This window comes from Amphiura filiformis, chromosome 19, assembly GCF_039555335.1.
Source record: "Amphiura filiformis chromosome 19, Afil_fr2py, whole genome shotgun sequence".
Taxonomy (NCBI): Eukaryota; Metazoa; Echinodermata; class Ophiuroidea; order Amphilepidida; family Amphiuridae; genus Amphiura; species Amphiura filiformis.
Genome location: NC_092646.1, coordinates 56,474,364 through 56,487,224, shown reverse-complemented (window position 1 = coordinate 56,487,224; position 12,861 = coordinate 56,474,364). Strand labels below are relative to the sequence as shown.

The 12,861-nt window shown below is 37.1% G+C and overlaps 2 protein-coding genes across 2 annotated transcripts; both read right to left on the bottom strand.

Annotated features, from left to right (window-relative positions):
* Window positions 1-51: 51 nt before the first annotated feature.
* Window positions 52-2,091, bottom strand: LOC140140814 (uncharacterized). The gene is made up of 3 exons (XM_072162570.1): window positions 1,842-2,091; window positions 1,184-1,290; window positions 52-532 (listed from the first exon to the last, which is right to left on the bottom strand). Exons 1-3 carry the CDS (start codon window positions 1,999-2,001, stop codon window positions 410-412), a joined length of 390 nt encoding a protein of 129 aa, XP_072018671.1. The 5' UTR covers window positions 2,002-2,091; the 3' UTR covers window positions 52-409.
* Window positions 2,092-3,123: 1,032 nt separating this feature from the next.
* Window positions 3,124-12,587, bottom strand: LOC140140672 (uncharacterized). Its single transcript, XM_072162430.1, has 7 exons — window positions 12,092-12,587; window positions 8,742-8,811; window positions 6,070-6,165; window positions 5,531-5,645; window positions 4,821-4,985; window positions 3,747-4,040; window positions 3,124-3,341 (listed from the first exon to the last, which is right to left on the bottom strand). Exons 3-7 carry the CDS (start codon window positions 6,163-6,165, stop codon window positions 3,124-3,126), a joined length of 888 nt encoding a protein of 295 aa, XP_072018531.1. The 5' UTR covers window positions 8,742-8,811; window positions 12,092-12,587.
* Window positions 12,588-12,861: the final 274 nt, after the last annotated feature.

The window sequence follows — 12,861 nt, the reverse complement described above, 5'->3', positions numbered from 1 at the left end:
TAAAGTTTACCTATATACACACACACATTACTCAGACACATTACAAAAATACTTAAAAACAGTTGAATTATGTTATTGACTCATCCTTCGTTTTATTGGTACTGTGTTGTTCCTCTTTTCGTGCTATATACTTATACAGACTTGACATTATTCAAAGTATGGATTTTTTCACGAAATGTCAAGACTAGTAGGGTTTTGCATTACTGTACTGGCTCAAAAATTAATTGGGGTGTGTCGGGAGATGGTCTCAAAATAATTTTTAGATAGAAAATGTGCTTTCCATGAGTATAGGCCTACATATGCCACATAATATATCATGGAAATTCATTATCTTTTTCCAATATTTGACATCATTTCCCGACACACATATTTAGCCGGTGTGGTTTATTATTAGACCTATACTAGGTCTTCAGTTCTTCAGGTCTTCAGGTGCAGCGCGGTCTGCCGCATCATCCTCATCCTCATCCTCATCATCATCAGGATCTTGCTCGGTGCGCTCATGCTCTGACGACGACTCTTCTTGCTCAGTTTTCTGTAACGAGTAATGAAATGCGATGGAACATTTAAAGGAGTATTTTATGATCTTACCATCTTCTTTTTATGACATTTTCAGTAGCTAATTCCCACAATTTCAGTTGATTCCGCTTTTGCATTTGCATGATTAGGTGTATATTACACTAATCCATCATGTCCATGGGCCATTGTGTTGTAATTTCGTTCTACGTAATTCAAATTTGACGATTGCCAAACGAATTAGTCTACAAGAATTTCTTTTCTACATAGCCAGAGGTTTCCAGTGGTATAAATAGCTCAACCTTTTTTAGAGAAAAGAGGATGAGGCTATGGATCACGTTCAACATGCTCAAAGCATTCCTAAAACACTATTAATGAATGAACCATACTGATTTAAGAAAAAGTTCCCTATTCCGAAACGGAAGTTCTTTATTTCGAAAGTTCGCTATAATTACAAAATTAAAAACATTCACTACCACCATGTTCCAAAGATATTGAGGTATACCCTTTTCCCAATTGTTTAAGAGTTAGTGAAGGGTGTGTTGGGGTGTGGGATGTACGTGCGTGAGTGTTGTCTATAAAATGTTGATATACTGTAAAACGTGCATTCGTATCTAACTTTATGCATAAAATACAATCTCCAAAATTTTAGTTTAGCCTATAGGCCTACCTTGCCGTAAATTTGTCCTCCCTTTTTAAAAGGGGTCGCCTTCAAGAAGCCGGCCATCGCCTGTTCTATCATCTTCTCGTTCTCTTTTGAGTTTTTCATGGTGGCTTCTGGATAAGGAAAGATCGAAAAGATATAAAGCAAAATCAATATTAGTTAAACATAATTTTAACATGTTGAATAATTATTCATGCAGCAGTGCAAGAAACGTACTTATGACGTATTTGCGTAACTGTTTCACATAGTGACGTATTTGCGCGAAGTATTTGTCATTTAAACGGCAAAATTGTCATTTGGTCGCATGTCACAAGTTCGTACCCTAAAAAGGTGGAGGTGTTATAATTTTCAGAATGTAGGCGAATGAAAAATGTCATATTGAACCAACCCCTGCAATGTACTATTACCTATAACATACACTAAAACACCAAAGTGCGAATATTTCCAAACATCTAAATTAGCTAAAATTTAGGACATGTTACATAACTATATTTTGAAGAGTATTTTAATATTGGCCGGTTATTTTTCACACAGCGACGTTAACTAGGCAATTACCCATACTTCTAACATACACTATTTGTAGAGGTTACGCGTCAATGGTAAGAGCACTGTGCATTGTGTATATGAAAACGGACAGTAACTGCAGTATGATACTTTTACTTACTCATTATTACTTTGAAGACTGTTGTGGCCTTAAAACTCCTCTTCCCCCCTCTTCCAACCATATTATACTGGGACCATACATTATTGGTTCCAACCTTCCTCATCATCCGTCGCACCGTTTCGCCAGTGTCTCCACCTCCTACCATAGTCAGGTACTTCATCTATCAGAAAATAAGCCAGATCATTAACATAGAATCTGTAACTCATGGAGAGTAACAAGACTAGAGTAAAAATATAGTGCAACCCGGACTGATTGTCTCCAAAACGTATACCGCAGCATGACACGGTGTAGGACAAACTCATGAGTTGAACGTGGGTAGAACGCATAAGCATTTTCAACAAGTTGCATCACGGTACACATACATGGCAATTCATGGTATGCATGATGTTGATGACTTAAGGGATGGGGTATGAACGTTTGGACAGTATTTATTGTGGGACATTAGAGCACATCAGACATATCGAATTGAATTCTGAATACGAAGAATGTCCTTCTGATATCAAATAATTTTGATTTTTTTGAAATTAAAAATTGATATTTTTGATATTTAACAGTACAGTCAGTACTCGAAGTAAATTTTATAAATCTAATGATATATTCTTAAAGTGTAGGCCCTATGTAGGTGGGATGAAAAGCCGACAATCAATTGAAAATTTTGACCTTTCGTATTGAAGATATGGATTTTTTCCCCAAAACACCAACAAAAATTAGGTCTTTTGGGGAAAAATCCATATCTTCAATATGAAAGGTCAAATTTTTCAATTGATCGTCGGCTTTTCCTCCCAGCTACATACACTTTTAAGGATATATCATTAGATTTATAAAATTTACTTCGAGGACTGTTATATATCAAAAATGTGAAAATATCAAATGTCGATATATATATATCGATATGTCTGATGTGCTCTCATGTCACACAAAAAATACTGTCGAAACGCTCAAAAAGCTCATTCCAGATCCCTTAAAATATGATCTAAATACTCCGAAATAGATAATAAATTATATGAATATGTATTGGATAAAGCCACATCAGATTTTTGGACGCTTGTATGCTTGTGCAAATTCGCACTGACATCATTGACTGGACCAAATACGTAAAGTATAATAAAAACATTCTTCTTAAAAGTATCGTAGTGTGAGCCCGGGTGTAAGGTAGCCAGACCGTCAGCTAGACAAGATAAAACAAATCCCGGACCTCTTTTGGAGTAGCGACATATAAGGAAATAAAATCAATTTATATGGTTCAACATGTTAATAACAGGAAGTTTTAACAATTTTCTGCTTACCGTTGTTTTTTAAACTGGTCATCATTCCGTAGTTTAGCATCCATCTGCATCAATTCTTCTATCGAATCCGCAGGGTTCTCCATTTCATCTACATCCCCAGATGTACATGATGTACTGGTGCCGGTGGTGTGAATCTTCTTAAGCATTTGCTTAATTTCCAACTGATTTTCTTCAATTTGGTTAAGTTTAAGAAGAATCCTAAGAGGGACGCTGTCTGCAAAACAAACAAAAACAATAACAGAACTTTCACGTAACAGCCTATACATGATGTAGCTACAATAGGTTTATTGAAATTATTGAAGGGCCAAACATTTCCCCCTGCTTTTTCATGTGCTCCAGTAAACTAAAGACCAATTATAAACGAAATTTGTGTTAATTCTTTTGTGATATTTAATGTCTTTCTTTTTCTATGTTTACACCCTGGTGTTTACAACGCGTACATTGACTCACTTTACATTCAGCACGTTCAGTTAATGATTTTCGTGGACTACGAAAATCACAAATATAATGTAGACCTAATTAAAAAAATATATCAGTTAGCCATGTTAGCTCGTGAAAAGAGCGTTAAGTGCTATCGTGTGTTCCACTTGATTTTATAATATACTACGTGCAAACTTACTCTCGGCGTTTCTTCTTTCTGGATTGACCATTGGGGAAGAGTGGCTGGATCTGGATGTTGAAGGGCTTGTTGACTTCACTGATGAGGCAACAGGCTGTGGTGAGCGTTTTGATGCATCTGTAGGTCTAACTGAGCGTGGTGTCTTCAGTAGACTATGTCCCGCGGCCGCAGGTGTGAATTTAGGCGAGACAGGTAGGCCGGGCTTATTTCCCAATGCAGCTTTCATTCCCGATTTTTTTCTAGGACTGGTGCGGCGTGGTACCTTCTTCGGCGACGACAGCAGACTTTCACTGTCTGAAACAATGCAAAAACAAATTCTATAACGATATACCTATATCGATAATTCATGAACCTATAGACACTTTCTTTGCATGGACAGACACACATTATTGTGGAAAGCAAGAACACTACACTGCAAATACAATAAGCATAACTTATCTTTGAATGTTCTCTGCTCCTGTGTACATTCATAAACTAACATAAATAATAATCATCGCAGCCTGGATCAACTTCTCAAAGTTTATACGTTATCAGTTGGTTATTGGCGAGGTAATTTTCATGCAAGCCGCTTTTTTGCACGTGAGAACAGAAATAATAGACGCTGTGGGCTCAAACACGTACCGCCCAGCACTCTCGCACCAGACTCTGGGTCTTTTTCATAAAAATGAATTTGGCGGGAAAACAGAATAAACAATTCATTGAATGTTAGTGACAATTTTAAACTGTTGCGATTTGGTGGTTCACAGCATCTTGCGAATGGTAGTGAGCTTTGGCAAAAATTGCACAGATCATTTCATAGCGAACGTGTTCAAATATCACAGATATATTTTTGTAGGTCCTGTGGTTCTTGAGTTATGCCATAAAGAGGGATGAAACAGCATCCCCTTTGTAAAATGTACATAACGCATTATCAACAATAAGTCAAGCAAGTTTTCAAAGTGTAGCCTATGATTTGTAGAATAAACTTTTGCATAACATCAAGATATTAGTTTTCAATAATATATTGATATAGATAATGAAAATCGATTTTTCTTTTTGGCCGCCTCGACCAACAGTACCCCTTGAAATAATTACCTTCAGATTCTATATCGGCGTCATCACCATATGTGTCGTCAATAAGTCGGGTAGGTGCCTGCCGTTGCCTCTTCCTCAGCGGTTCATCCCCGATGCCGCCTTCATCTTCCGGATGGGAAGTATCCACAGCATTATCCCGCAATCTCTTTGCTTTCTCAAAGTCATCTGTATAAATGAAAATAGTCGGGAGTGAATGCATTTAGTGCAGTTTATTCGTATGATCTCCGGTCCAGTTCATTACCAAACACACGTTCAGACCTTTTGACCCACAAAGACTCCATGCAACACATGCGCAAGCACACACCCGAAAAGTTTAAAATCCCATTGAACCAGTCTGTGCCCCTCCCTTAATCTGGCTCAGTGCCCAATCAAGCCCCCCACACACACACACAATTCATGGTTGGGTCCGGGGGTCGAGTTGGCGATATGTCATAACGTATCTAGGCATATCGTTTAAAGAGCCGCGCAGAGTATTGAATGAATACACTCTATAGATAAAAATATTGAAAATTACTAACTATTGAGTAAAATTAGGGAAAAGAGTAACAAATTTAGTCAAATGGAACTCAATATTGATTACATTTTTACTCATGTTGAGTACAGCTTATTAATTAATATTGACTTCCATTTACTCATCGTGTTGCTCTGCTCCTTTTTTTTAATTGATTATGTTTTTGCAGTGCAAGTAAAAATGTCAACGATAAACTTACCCACCAACCAAACCCGTCTTATTTTGTATCTTTTCCACAGCTCTTTGTCTGGCCTCTGGTGTTTTCTTGCTTTGTTGAATTGGTTGTGTGGAGGCCAAAAGCAGTATGTCTTACCCTATTTAGAAAGGAAATACAATAGAATATTGAATTCAAGCAAAATACACCATATTTGTCGGAAAATACCATAACATTAGGCCAAATAAAAATAATCAATTTGTTTTGAGTCCGCCACCACAAATACCTCCTCAGTTTTGGATCAGTTTTCACTTGTAAACGCAAATCAACTTATTACAAATGTTCTAACCCTCATAATCTTATATAAAAAGGACCTTATCGTTTTCCTGGCATATGCTGACTGTTATAGCAATGTCAATTTTAGCCTATGTCAATTAAGAAAAATGACACCCTCCTCCTCACTTTTCCAAAACGGTGTGAACGTGAAACAAATTTTTAAAAGTGTTGAAATATAGACACTAATTCAAGATTTGGTAACGATTTATGAAATGTTATGGGCCTATAACATAATTTTATTTGCTTACTTTTATTTCTTCAAGCCATGATGCTGAAATAATTTCCACAGTTTCTTCATCGTCTTCGTCCGTCTCGAAAATAACCACTGCATACTTATCTGGCATCTGTACAAAAGATAACGAAATAATTAGAATATCATTAAAATCATCTTATAATAATAAGCATAAAATAATTATAACCACGCTGCATTTTGAATCATTAGTATCCATTATCTTTCGTGGGCAAATACTATGCCATGTATGCGGTGAATTTAGCGTCTTGCACTCAATTCAAAAATACGAATAGTTATAGTTTTGTGCTCAGCCGATTGAAATGATCATGGGCGATATCGATATACAGCGAAAGCTTTTTTTTTTTTTTTTTTTTTTTGCATATTGAAACATTAATGTTGTCTTTGTAAATTCTATAGCTCTCTTTTCGTGTATTTTTATTTGTTTGTTTTGTGTTTTGTGTTTTTTTTAAATTAGTATTTGTTTTTCATTATACTCACTGACGTACCTAAATACGATGTAGCAACGCCATGAAAACAGCACTATCCCTATCAATATCAAACTTCATGGCTTTTCTTGTCAGGCTCCTGCTTGGTAATAGCCTCATGAACGTGTTTCGCTTGCGGACTTTATGCACGTTGATAATTCGCGAGTCGCAGGGTGTGGAAAATGCATGTTCACTTTGTGGGTATACTCTGCACAGGAACAGTATGTTGCCATTTAGATCCCTTTGGTTGGTTTTTTCCCGCACCTCACAACAAGATGTGTCGCTAAGGAGGTAACAGTTGTTGGGTTTATTGCATGAAATATGGAAAACTTCTGATGGCAAATTCATGGTACCTACATTTTGTTCACTTAGTCTCTTAGCAATTTGGACAAGTGGCCGCTTTCCAGATCGTACAAGTTTCTTTAGATGCTGTAAATAATTCTCAAATGGAAACGCGGAACAACTATCCAGATCTCCGAATTCTTCGGCCACTTCTGCCATGTGCAACATGGTGTGCACATTATACACAAGGAATTCTTCACCATACAAAACACGCCCTGTTCGACAAAATAAACCAGTAATTGGCTGGCATATTCATTGAACTCCCGTGCCAGATTTGGGCTTATAAGGATGCATGTAGCTATACTAAGAGCCATGAAATGGTCGTACAGATCACGTCTCAGTATCCCATCTAGAGCAACTTTCCCCGTATACAGGAGAAATTGCCGGAACTCGGTCGCCTTCCATCGGTCAACCTCCAGCAAACTTCTCGGTTTGCGCTGAAAATCTTCTGTAATTGATCCGCTTAACCCAACCAAGTTGTCGCTTACACTCTTTATTTGAAGGGCAGACATTCGCGATCCCAATAATCTACCCTTTCCCCTCATCCAGATTAGTATCAGTTTTCTCATTACCCCTAAGCAAGATGCATGCATGTAGTCTACCGGGAAAGACTTGATCATGTTGATGGGTAGCTGAAGAAAAGGTGTTTCACCATGGTGATGCTCTTCATATGTTTGGTTGCGGAAAGATTCGTCAGTCCTTTTTCTAGTCCCAGTACTTGCTGGTATGTCATTCTTCGCTGTAGATAATCACCTCGCTGGCAACATTGATCGCACCTGTGGTATCCTGAATACAGCTTAGTGCATTTGACAAATGCTCTAGCAGGTGCATCGCATACTATGCATTTAACGTGTACCGGAATGATGTTATCGTCAACAGTTAGTCCGAGGGCAAGGAGCCGCTCGAGGTCTCTGATGGTGTCCAACAAAAAATCCAAATTATTAGGCTTTGAAGAACCATATGTTAATGCCACTGTGAAAACATGAACTGGTGATACATTTGTAATAGAGCAGAGAATAGGCCAAAGGCAACTACTGGAAGCCTTGAAAAGCGGAATGCCGTCTACATTGAAGGCAAGGTCGAGGGAATCAACGTCATCGCCAATATTTGGTTTACAAAACCTGTACGCTTTGATCACTTGATCAACCAGGTTAAAGTATACATAGTCCATGCCTGAAATTTGCCTTGTCTGAACATGTCGTAATGTACGAAGTAATGTTCGCGCAGAAGCAGGTAATTCAGGGTGACCGTTTCTTTGCAGAAGTTTCAAAAGTCCATCAGCAGCGTTATGCTTAATCTGGTAGTTATTAACCCAAATTGCAAGTTGATCTCTAAATGAAGCCGGAGGGTCCTCTGCATCATCGTCAGAATCTGAATCAATTCCTGATTCGTCAGAGGTGACGGGAATGTCAGAATCAATATCTCCCCAATCATCATCATCATCATCATCAATATCATTTTGATCATCAACTCCTATGTCATTTTGATCTTCATCAACTTCAATGTCATTTCGATCTTCATCGTGATCTGCAATGTCATTATGATCCTCATCATCATCGTCTTCACCATCATTTCGATATTCATCTTCGTTTGCCTGACCAAAGTCGTAAAACATTTCATCATCTTCATCATGACTACCAGGATCTGCTGCTAAATCGTCATCTTCTTGCACAGGAGAATAGGAATTTCCTCGTCAGTGTCGTCGGAAGATTCATCTGCGCCATTCATTCTTCTGATGGCACGAGAAGCTCTCATCCATAGCCTATTGTAGCTTTTCTGACCTCGTGATGCCATTCTGTATAATAGAGGAAACAAATTAACCTGAAATAATAAAGTCGGATAAACTTTAGGAAAAACCTACGGTGAACTAAAACGGTGAACTATGTTGCAGACTTAATTTCTTCTTTGATTGTGTCTTCTTGGTGAGGGACCTGGATATAAAACAAGATCCATCGCATGTATAAATCACTCTGTTAGCCGATATACAATAATCATAAAAATTTAATACAATTAAACTGAACAACTAAATAAAATACATGCAATTGCATCGTACGTGTAGCTATATTTCTTTTCTTTTCTCATGTCCCCCTTTCCCCCCGCCTTTTGCTTTTCCGCCCTGTTTTCTGTTTCTCTTTTCGCCCCCTGTATCACTGTAAATCCATGTGTTTAGGGTTTCTGTAACACTTTTTAAACACAAGGTGTTTAACTTGTTCATTTGCACAGTAAAGGTATAGGACACCTAAACACCAAAGTAAACACAAAGTAAACACAAACAGTAAACACATGAGAGTATTTAGATTCTAAATATTTCAACATGTTTACTTTATATTGTTTAGAAAGTAAATGCACATGCGTTTACTTTGTAAACATTTGGTGTTTACTTTCTAAACAATATGAAAGTAAACATGAAATTGAAATTTTTAGAATCTAAATTCCCCCATGTGTTTACTTTGTGTAGGCCTATGTGTTTACTTAGTGTTTACTTTGGTGTTTAGGTGTCCTATACCTTTACTGTGTAAATGAAAAAGTTACACACTTTGCAGTGTTTAAAAAGTGTTACGGAAACCCTAAACACATGGATTTACAGTGATACAGGGGCGAAAAGAGAAACAGAAAACAGGGCGGAAAAGCAAAAGGCGGGGGAAAAGGGGGACATGAGAAAAGAAAAGAAATATAGCTACACGTACGATGCAATTGCATATTTTATTTAGTTGTTCAGTTTAATTGTCCACCCAAATTCACCCGAATATGTGCCAGAATAGTGTAAAATACAAAACATTGTCACAATAAAAGCATTTTCATCCCCATCATGGGCGAAAATAGTGTAAAATACGCGCACACAACGTCCCAATATAGCCTTTTTTGGAAGCTCAAATACATGAAATACTCAAATACAGTCTCTCTAAAAAACAAAACCGGTATATGTATTTGCAACTGCAATTTTTTTGTCAACTGTGCCCCCAAAATTTTATTTTGCCCCCACCCAAGTTCCAGTAAAACCAGAACAAAATATAGCCCTACTCGTCCCCCGACCTCTAAATTTCAATGCTTCCATTGCCACTGATTCCAATCATAAATGGATGTTTTTTTAATACTGAGTTGCATAAAACATACTTATGAGCTACTTTACAAAATGATAAAACATTTGCACAATTTCACATATTTTATATCAATGACATGGACGTACAATTTCATTGCACATCAATACAAATTTTAGTATCATTAATATATTTCCTCTGTCCTTTGATGTAGAATGGTACATTAAAATGAGGGGGGGGGGTCAAAATAGTTTTGAACCTAATATGGGGGGGGGGGGTCAAAAAGTTTTAGGTCCATTAAGAGGGGGGTCAGAAACGTTTTGGGTTCACGAAGAGGGGGGGTTAAAAAAATTTCGACATGAAAAAAAAAAAATTCCAGCCCCCCCCCCACCAAAGTATTTATGAACACTCCCTTATACGTGATCTACCCAAATTTACTTCACATTAGAATTTAACATTTCTCGCGCTTTGCGTACGTGCATGCGAACACAGGTAAAGTAAAGCACATCTATCCTAGATCTGTGAGTAAGTATCTGTGAGTGGGTCAGCGGGACGGCTTGGGAATTTTAGAAGACATTTAAAAAAAAGTGTCGAAAACTCTAAGCCGTGCACCCTCCGCCTATATAGTAAAAGCTGGATACGACATTTTTTAAGCTGCCAAAGACAGCAAGCATACGTCAGGAGATAAACGAAACATGGTTCAACTTGCTATCATTATTTTGTAACTGATCAAAGCAAAGCAATTTAAAGGCCTGCAATGTTAAAAATATACTTAGCAAAGAAGTTGTTTTTACAGTAATCACGGTAATTGTTTGGCCTTAAAAACGCATGGGGTGTTTTACTAACTAGTTCCGTCACAAAGGAAATTCCAAACGGGTTTTTTGTTTGTTTGTTTGTTAATCAAAGATAAAATTGAAAAACACCGCACAGGTAATGTAGTTAATTTTAAAATGTTTAATAGCAAGTTCAAGTTTTGCTTGGCTTGCAAATGATGAGAGGCATACCATTCTAGGTCAGGCTACAAGACTGGCCATGGCAATGGCCTGATTATTGAAGTACCTTATAAAATATAAAAATTTTGATTTACAGTGACAACTGATAACCTGTGCGATAAAATATTCTCATCTCAAATGGCACAGTTCATGATCCCCTCCCCCGATTCAATTATATCACAATTTGACTCCCAAGTTGTGGAGTATATTTTGTACCCAACACATTCAAAGATCGATCTACGAAGTTAGACATGGACCGGGGGTTAAGAATTTTGTGCAGGCAGAGCATGTTTGAGATCTTATAGCGCAATAAATCAGTCATTTCAATTAACTTCTGAACCTGACCTTACCAATTATGGGTGAACTTGCACCCAAACTTGTGCATTGTACATAGGCCTTGGCTAAGAGAAATGGTCTGTGGGAAAATTAATGTATAGGCCTATAGGCCTATTATATAGGTCTACATTAATTTTAATAATTTAAAATAATAATAAAATAATAAATACTCTCACATCCCTGCACCTACTAGTAGGCCTATATAGTACTGTCGTTATATGCATGCAAGTAAACATAACTATAATATGAGTTGAAATGATTACAAAATAAGACGTATATAATACATCAGAGCAATTTTTTTTCGATTTGAGTTACACTTACAGGTAAATTACTAGTTTCTACTCATATGATTGTCTCACGTCTCACAGCATTTTCTAATAGTAAAAAAAAACACTCTTTCGCCCTAATGTGCAGTGTAGGCCTACATCCTGCGTTGGACATCCTTAAAAAAGGCCTAAATTATCATGCATGTGTATTTACATTTAGATATACACATCACGTACACCGTGTTCAGCGCGCAAAAGACAATTGATTAATTTGATCATAATACTTATATGACATTTACAATGTCAGTTATCAGCATGTTTAACCATCCGCAGGAACACAATTATGCTATTTCAAAATTTTCATTTTGCAGATTCTTGTTCAGTCTAACAAGTTCAAAGTTTACAAAGAAACGTATGTATACCACATACAATTCGACTCGTTTCAACCGACGGTTAAGTTTCGCAGTATTTTGTATAACCAACTTCTTGCAGTGAATCAAATGATAAACTATAAGCGTTTACCGTTAGCGTAATTTTATATTTTACTAAATATCAAATTTAAGTTCATATTTAACTTACCTTTTAGAAGTTTCCTGAAAATATATATATCCAATACGATCCGAGTTACAATCACATAAAATGTTTAAGCAGCTTCAGCCAGAGAAATATCAACGTCAAACCCTCGATACGAACCGCGAAATGAAATGATCCTATAGGGTTGCTAAAATTTGGCAGCCTAAATCGCGGGTCAAATATTTAAAGTCGCCCAATTTTGAATTTAATCGTTGGTTTCTATGGGACGGAAAAACAGACGTTGCTGTAGCCAAGGTTGAAAAGTCGCCAATTTTGTGCTCTTAACTATTGCTTTATATGGGATAAGTAATGATCAACAGTCAAGGGAAAAATCTTCAAAAGTCACCCAATTGGGCTACCAAATCGCGGGTTGAAGATTCCGACTTGGTGACCGTTACATGTTTCGTCACGTGACATGTTGATGATGACTTCACCTCAATATTGCAATGATGGGGTAAAAAATAACTTTCAATGTACTTTGACGATGATGATGATGATGATGATGATGATGATGATGATGATGATGATGATGATGATGATAAGTCAATATGACGACAGTGAAGACGGCAATGACACTACGTACGATATTATGCCAAAAAAGGAAAATAATCGGTTGTAGTAAAACGTTATATGAACGTTATGATTTCGTTCTAGTATGCTCGTTTGTGAGTATTTTGCATACGTTGATAAATCGTTATTATAACGTTTTGGTCAAACTACCTGCGATCAAGAAACCAACTGCGATAAGATCACGTTTTAAAAACGTTTTTGAAACG

What these genes read in the sequence shown, in the direction of transcription:
- LOC140140814 (XM_072162570.1), bottom strand. Translation starts at nt 2,001, where the DNA reads ATGAAGTACCTGACTATGGTAGGAGGTGGAGACACTGGCGAAACGGTG. An exon ending in AGTCTTCAAAGTAATAATGA is followed by an intron (nt 1,291 to 1,841) that starts GTAAGTAAAAGT and finishes TTCCTTATCCAG; the next exon opens with AAGCCACCATGAAAAACTCA. An exon ending in GAGGACAAATTTACGGCAAG is followed by an intron (nt 533 to 1,183) that starts GTAGGCCTATAG and finishes TACTCGTTACAG; the next exon opens with AAAACTGAGCAAGAAGAGTC.
- LOC140140672 (XM_072162430.1), bottom strand. Translation starts at nt 6,165, where the DNA reads ATGCCAGATAAGTATGCAGTGGTTATTTTCGAGACGGACGAAGACGAT. An exon ending in CGCCGATATAGAATCTGAAG is followed by an intron (nt 4,041 to 4,820) that starts GTAATTATTTCA and finishes GCATTGTTTCAG; the next exon opens with ACAGTGAAAGTCTGCTGTCG. An exon ending in AGAAAGAAGAAACGCCGAGA is followed by an intron (nt 3,342 to 3,746) that starts GTAAGTTTGCAC and finishes TTTGTTTTGCAG; the next exon opens with ACAGCGTCCCTCTTAGGATT.